This window comes from Kryptolebias marmoratus, linkage group LG5 (assembly GCF_001649575.2).
Source record: "Kryptolebias marmoratus isolate JLee-2015 linkage group LG5, ASM164957v2, whole genome shotgun sequence".
Taxonomy (NCBI): domain Eukaryota; kingdom Metazoa; phylum Chordata; class Actinopteri; order Cyprinodontiformes; family Rivulidae; genus Kryptolebias; species Kryptolebias marmoratus.
In genome coordinates, this window is record NC_051434.1 from 22,317,582 (window position 1) to 22,325,656 (window position 8,075).

An 8,075-nucleotide genomic window follows, 5' to 3' on the forward strand; every position below is an offset into this window, starting at 1 on the left:
AGGAGGATATTGTACCGGAATGTGGTCAGAGCAGGTTCTAGAAGGATGAGAGAGGAGTCAGAAATACAATTTACAACGCTTTAGACACAGCAGAGAGTGCTAGAGTGTACCACGGTAGAGGTGGAACCATCTGGCGTCTGGCTCTGGGAAGCTGCTCCTATTTAAGGTCCTTCCTGATTGGTGATGAGCACCAGCTGGATCCCATCAGCCTGCCACCCTGTGGATGAAAAGAAAACCACTCCCCTGCAGAACCCAACAACAACATTGGAGAAATTTGCACCAAAAAAGAAATCCTCTTTAGACAACACAGTAGAAACATCATTTGAAGTTTAGAGAGGTCACAGAAAGTTAGACTTTACATGTCTGAACTGGCATTTTTGATATCATTAATGTGTTTTACACAACCCCAGGTTAAGTTTGAAGATTCTTGTAGGTTTTATCATGGAACAATCAACCCAGAGTGGTGATGCCACCTAAACTTTTCAACATTCTTTTAAACAAACTTTCTCCAAACTTTGCACTTATAGTTTTTAAATCAAAAGGTCAAGTTTTTGTCATCTTTATAATAGTAAGACTCAAATTACTTTTGGGCTTCTAAGAAGTAAGTGAATCTATACTGGGACTTCAAGCAGGAGCTGCATTTCAGAATGTCTTCAGCAATGTTCTTGCTTTCTTTGTTGTTTTTGATTGAAAATGTTTCAGTTTACAATTTGCACATGTATTTGTTTAAATGATGTACATATTTTGTTTGTATATTGGGCATCTATTGTTGTGGAGCATGTTGATAAAGCAGCTGCCTTTTTCGACCAGGAAAAAATCTCAAGAGTTTGTTTTCTTGACTAAATGAACATGAAATAAAATAAATTAGATTTGTTCGCTTAAGTGTTTTGTAAACTTCCATAAGTTACTTTGTTTGCACTACTTATTATTTACAGTTAGGTCCTTTCAGTGGGTTTACAACTTGTTGACCTTTCCTGATAAAAATCCTTTTATTCCGTTTAATTTTGTACAGTGTACAAATAAAATAAACTATTGAAGTCCCACTTGAGATCAGGCTCATAGCACATCACTGCAGGCTGTGAAAGAAAAAGAAACAAAACACTTAAAACACCTTCACCTTTTTTAAACAACACCATTGTTCTGTGACGGAATGAAGAAATGCAGCTGTCAAAAATAAGGTGTGTTGACGTTCTGAACACTATTTGTGTGTTGTACGTGCATAACAGTAAAGCATCAAAGCTTCACAATAAAATCTATTTTTGTTTTGCATTTAACTGGTTTTATACTATACTTTATTTGTTCAAACAACAGCATTATAATGTGTTCAAAACCACTGCAACAGAACATAGTTTAATTAAGTTTCATTTTCCTAACATTCATAATGGAACATTTTATTTTTAAGTTTCATTATTTGGGAAAGTTCACGAACTGCATTTACGGTAAAAAATGCTTTTAAACCTGTTTGTTCACTAAAACCAGTTCTACTGCTGACTTATTGTTCTGGAACTTTGAGTACATTCCACTGAACTGTGTACAGGTGTCGCCACCTTGTTGAGCACATGTATATAAGAGGCTGCAGGTGGATGTGAGCATCACTGCTGGAGACAGAGTTGAGTTTGGAGCATCATCATGGCCTCCACAGTGCTGCTCCTGCTTCAGCTGCTCCTGTTGGCGTCCCTGGTGTCAGCGTCTCACCACTATGGAGGAAGCTTGACCTTCACCTACAAAGGAAGAAACCCCGATGGAACGCTTAAGGTTAGAATCAACTCTTTTTTAATCCTATTCAACACTGTTTAGAAAAAAAAAAATATGTGACTGATTTTCCTGTTGTCACACAGAAACAAAATACATTTAGACGAATTTAACTTATTATTACACTTAATAATGCTGAAGTATTTTTTTAATCATGCATAGTTTAGGCTTTTTTATTTCTTTTGATAGAATGAACATTTACATTTATTTCCCTACTTTTATTCTGTGTTGTATTAAATTTTGCAAAATGTAATCTCATAAAAACAAACTAAGAGTTTTGCTATATTTTATTTTCATCGTCTCTCAACATAAGTGGAAAGAGTACTAAAATAATGTACTCACGTAATAGTACCATTACTCTGTAATTTTACTTAAGTATAAGTAAAGTTACTCATATAAAATACTTTGAATAAAAGTTAGTTACTTTTTTAAAGCAGGAAGGCATCTCTCCTGCAGTGCACCAAGGACAAGATTTTTTTTCACAAAGCCTTACAGTTTTATATACAATTACAAAATTAAACACGCCCACACATAGTATTTAAAAACCTTACATGAAATAAATTGTAATTTCAAATTCGACCATTCCATGGTGCTCAACTTGTTAAGCAACAAAACAAACGACAAAACACCACAAAGTAGTTACTCCTAATAAATAATGTTAATTACTTAATTATTACTTAGCTTGTTTTGTTCTCTGTGTTTTTCTAACTGTTGTGACTCTTTAAAATATAATCTTAAATGGTTTTTGATGAATCATTCACAGTTTTGTGCTTATTTGCAGTTATGGAGCAGGACAGGTCACTGCCTTTATTTGTCAGTATTTTATCATATCTCCTGTCAGCAGTGATCAGAACTGCAGGCAGCTCCAACAGAGTCTCATTGGAGCAGAAATAATTCTGCTCCATGCTCACATTCTGCTGGTTTTAGCTCATTGGTACACCAACTACTAGTGCTAGATCTCATGTGATCTTATTAAATGTAGGAGTAACGCCCCACAAAACCTGCTGTGTCCAACAGTGGATATTTTCTGATTAAAAATCCATTTGTGAAACAAATTAAAAGACAAATTATCACTCAGTAGCTTGGAGAATACAGACTGATCATGAGCAGGACACAGAAAACTAAAGACAGAGAGGAGATATACAACAGGACAATAATATAAAATTAATATATATGTAATTGTTTTAAGATTAAATTGTTATTTTACTGTGGGGATGAAAAGAAACTACCAAACCAACTATGAATTTTTAAAATATAATTATTAATATTTCCATTCCTTTTACATCAACAACAACAAAACACCCTAACTCCCGGCATGACAAACCAGTAAAAGACAAACAGGAGAAGAAAAAAAACGGCTGAGATCAAATTAATAATGTGAAAATAATGACCACATTACATTCAATTGTATATATACACACACATACATGTCAAGCCACATGACTGTGGTGTTCAGTTCAGAATGATCTGACAATTTCATTGAAGTTTAAATGTGGTTAAATTGCATTGGAAGACTGCAAACTTTAAATTTAAACTCAGAATAATAAATGTTTAAATGCTCAGAAAACTAATGGATGTTAATGACACTTTCAACTTGGGTTTTAGTTGCCTTCTTCCTGTGTCAGTTTCATGTCTGAAATTATCTGAGCAGAATAGGAGGCTGAAGCTATCATCAGGTTAAATGTACAGGTAAATCTGAGTATTATCCATATAGCAATGATAGAATATACAGCTGAATCTCTGCATCAACTGGCCCATAGGAAGCATATATAAAGAAAATAAAGCAAGTCCAAGAACAGAACCCTGAAGCACCACACAAGTCAGAAGGGACAATTGCAACTACCACTATCTGTCACAAAATAGAACTTTCTGTTTGAAAGGCAAAAAGTACACAACTTAAGAGCCTCAGGTAAAGATTTCATTGGTTTAACAAAATCTTTTTATGGGACACTTGACTAAAAAAAAAGATCCCATGTTTGTTGATTCACATAGTTCTTACCTTGCTATGGTATGTTAAAATATTCTTTTTTTTTAAGTACAGTTAGTTTAAATTAGTTATTTGAGGCTTAGAACAAGTGTCATGCTACACTGTGACTGACAGTGTGGCAGCCTGTTAGAGAGAAGGGAGGGTGTGTAGGCAGGACTTAAATAAATAAAGTTGTGGCCCAACTTTGGGAGATGACAACAGGTCGATTTATATCAATACTGACACAAATGAGTATTCAATTACCTTTTTGTTATTTTTTACTGCACTTTTTTTTTAAATACTGATTATTTTTACAACCCTAGTAAGAACACATAACATGACTTGATTGGCTTGATTGGTTAATTTATGTAAAACTAAAGGTGGCTTAAAAAGGAGGTTCTCTTTGCAGCCTTCTTTTACAGAACCATAGTGTAAATGAAGCATCCAACAAATCAAAAACTAAACTAAAAACCAAACTGCACAGAATATCCGTATATAAGGTTTAAATAAATTCATTTCATTATCATCCTCAAATGTTTGTATTTTTTGAGTTATTTCTTGTTTACTGGTTTGTAGTATAGATAGTTCTGAGTTTTACAAAGAATTGACTCTGTTTTAGATTTTCAGGCAGAAAATGAACAATGTTGTGTAAGAAAATTTTACTCTGCTCCCACTTTAATCCTCCCCATCCCCCGTACAGGCAGTCCTTCGAGCCAGGGACACTTATGATGGTTGCCAGTACTACCACTACTGGTACTGTTCCACCGGAAACTGTGGCACTACAACCAGTAGATTAACAAGTACAATTGACACTAGCACCAATGCACCAGCGTACAACAGCCGATGGTGTGAAACAGAAAATGTGGAGACCTGGAGACTCAGTAGTGATAAACCATTTCAGCTCAGGTGGGCATTTTTTTACTTAAGAAAATAGAAAAGTTGATATTATTTAACTGTTGGGTAAAATTCGTAGAACATCACTTCAGTTTTTGCCATCTGCTTACAGTGTTTGAGTGCAAAACTTTATTCCAGTATAAATATTGTCCTGTCTTTCTTACGTATATCAGGGCAGCTAGCTGTTGCTGGATCCCAACACGTAACTCAGTTAGTAACTGGAGGTTTAATTCTCTTGTGGATTTGGGAAGAAGATCTGATACAGGAAAGCCAAACAGATCGCCAGATATTGCCATTCTTCCTTTCATGAGGTAATCGTCCTGCTGTTTGAATCTGAATTTGTCACACTTGCTTTTTTCCAAACCTACGAGTAGAACAGGGGTTATATATGGAAATTTTACTAACCCAATCCCATTTGTATTCATTAAATTCTTGAATAACCATTATTCTATCTCAGTGGATGTTTTATAAAGAATTGTTTGCAGAAAACTGTTTATAACTTGTTTTGGTATCTGATCAAGAATTCCCCAGAACTGCCCGAGAACATACAAGTTGGCATCCTTTGATCCTGATGGTGACAGAGTCCGATGCCGGTATGGGAATATCCCACATTTAGAATGTGACAACTGCCATCCAATCCCAGGATTCCAACTTGATCAGGCTAGTTGAAAAATTATTTCATATTAGTTTGTCACATTTTAAAAAACACTGATGTTTTGCCCTAACTTATTATTTACCTGTTATTTACCTTGCCAGGATTCTTGCACATTACACTACCAATACTCCAGTGCCGATGCCCGGGTTTTTGGGTTTGAGATGGTGGTAGAAGACTTCCCGCAAGGCCAAATTGATCTGTTCTACTCGGACGGTTCAAGAAACCACAAGTACCCACTGCATCGTCGAAGAAAGAGACAAATCTTCACAGCCACTCCTTTCCCAACAACAACTTCTGCAGCACCAACAGCATCATGGTGGTGGTGGACTACCACGACAACCACAAGAGCACCAACAACAACAACTACTACAGCACCCACACCACCATGGTGGTGGTGGAGTACCACGACAACCACACCACCACCATGGCAGTGGTGGACTACCACAACAACCACACCACCAACTACAACTGCATATCACAATCAATCATCCAATGTTACTCCACTCAGTAAACTACCATTGCAATTTTCTTTCCTCGGTAAGGAATATTTCAGTGGTTTTAGATTATATTTGATAATACTTTATATATATAAGATACAGAAGAAAGCAGTGGTGATAGATGTAGCAGTCCCAAGTGACTTAAGCTTCTAGCTATCATTGTGGTACATTTAGCTAGCCTTTGTCATTTTTCAGCCTTTTGCCTTTGGCTTTTTTTAGTTTCTAGCTAGCAATTTGCTACTTTAGATTTTAGCTAGCCTTCCACTACCTTTACTAAGTTCTTTGCTACCTTTGGCCACCCTTTTTTCTGTTTTGAGCTTCTAACTAACCTTTTGTTACTTTAGCTTCAAGTTAGTTTTTTGCTACCTTTACCTAACATTATGACGCTTTTGGCTAGCATTTTGCTACTTTTAGCTACATTTTGTAATTTTTGCTTCAAACTAGCTTTTTGCTACCAAACCTAGCCCTTTAATGACCTTTAGCTTTTTGCTAATTTTAGCTTCTAGCTTTTTTCCTTTTTTAAGCTTTTTTAGTGTTCTGCTTTAATTAGCCTTTAGCTGATATTCTTCTTTTAAGCTTTAATAACTTTCAGCTTCTTCACAAAAATGTGTTACTCACTCCATACTCAGCATTAACTGTATTTTTACAGAAAATACAACTTCTCTAGTTCCTTTAGTTCTACAAAGAACATTGACTGTATATTTAGCTTTGACCTGCATTCATTCAGGAGAGAATTATTTGCCCCACAATGTAAAAGCAAATAGAAGAAACTGCGTCAACATATGTACTGCAGATCGATGAAAGTTTCATATTTGAATGTTTATTTTATTTTCTACAGTGGACCCACCTGTTTCTTCATGTCAAGAAGGAGTCTACCTGCCTAAATTAGTGTCTCCAACACCTGCAAATGGAGAACGCATCACAGCAGAGGTTCACAAAGAGGTGGAGATCAGAGTGAAAGCACAGGCCACAAATTCAACGTAAGTTAGGCCGAGCTTAATGAAACTTACTGGCAGCAAAACAACATCAGTAATATCGCAGAAATATCTGCTTTGTTTTTCATACAGAATCCAAAACATCATCATGAGTGGGCCAACAAATGTCACCAAACACAGAACTACTAATAATGAGTTTATCATTAAGTGGACACCAACACCAGATGACCTGGGAGATCATTACCCAATCTGCTTTGCTGTGGAATCTACAGTCTGGTTAGGCTCAGCTTCATTTAATTTAGAACAGAATCAGTTTGGCAGTGTGTAACCATGAATAAAGTTTTTTTCTTATATTTTGTATTTCAGCTGTAAAGAAACAACTTCTCAGTCACTTGATGAAATGAGAAAAAATAAGCTGCGATAATTGAAACTTTTCAATTTATGTTAATTTTAATATTCTAAACAAATACTGCCCAATCAACAAAATGTACAGCTTATTACTTTTTCTACAGGAAATATGCTCTATTTGCTTAAAAACATGTTCCATTTTCCTAAAGTCTATAAATATTTTCATTCTCTGATGCATTTCAGGAACTCCATCTATCAGTCTGAGATGAGGTGCGTTATAGTGGAGGTCAGGAAGGAACAAAGTGAGTATAAACTATAAACTGACTGTGCAAGATCTTTGTTTAAAAGTTTACCATTAATTATTTGGAGTAAACTCTGTCTGTCTGTTAACAAAATATCTTCAAACCACTGTATAGATTTTAATAAAACGCTCAGGAAGTTGTTTTTGGATGTACAATTAGAAGTGGTTGACTTTTGGAGCCAACCCAATTGAAGATGGTTCCCACAGCCAACTGATTTAGGAAATTCTCATATTCTATTATTTATTTATTTATTTAACTAACTTTTTATTTAAAAAAGGATTATGTACATTATTTGAAAAAGTTGAATGTACCCAAGCTAACCAAAGGCTGGCTCCCATGGCTCCTCTGGTTCCCCTGGAGAATTCTACAAATCTGACAAACATTTCTGTACTTAACAAAGTTTTCTCAAGGTAGGTAGGTAGGTAGGTACATTTATTTATATAGCACTTTTCAGCACGAGGCGATTTAAAGTGCTTTACAACACAAGAACAAAATTACAGAGTTACAGAACATGACAAGATAACTAAGCTAAAACATGACAATGCTAACAAAGGTACAGGATAACTAAACTATTAAAACATGATATTACTAAACCAAGGCACGAAGAATCTAGCTAACAGTGAATATGATAACTAATTGTACAGTAACTAAGCTAAGTGTACAGGAAGGCTAAATAATCTAAAACATGACAATGCTAAAACTAAAACTAACGGTACCGAACTATCT

At 35.4% G+C, this 8,075-nt stretch overlaps 1 protein-coding gene across 2 annotated transcripts in view; it reads left to right on the forward strand.

The window, feature by feature from the left end:
• Positions 1–1,572: 1,572 nt before the first annotated feature.
• Positions 1,573–8,075, forward strand: part of LOC108250109 — a 14,695-nt gene continuing 8,192 nt past the window's right edge. For both annotated transcript variants that reach the window (XM_017439826.3, XM_017439827.3), the window contains exons 1-8: positions 1,573–1,755; positions 4,419–4,624; positions 4,786–4,923; positions 5,134–5,272; positions 5,369–5,804; positions 6,603–6,744; positions 6,832–6,975; positions 7,291–7,349. In XM_017439826.3, coding sequence (XP_017295315.1) covers positions 1,630–1,755; positions 4,419–4,624; positions 4,786–4,923; positions 5,134–5,272; positions 5,369–5,804; positions 6,603–6,744; positions 6,832–6,975; positions 7,291–7,349 — 1,390 coding nt within the window. In that variant the 5' untranslated portion in view covers positions 1,573–1,629. The remainder of the gene's footprint in view (positions 1,756–4,418; positions 4,625–4,785; positions 4,924–5,133; positions 5,273–5,368; positions 5,805–6,602; positions 6,745–6,831; positions 6,976–7,290; positions 7,350–8,075) is intronic.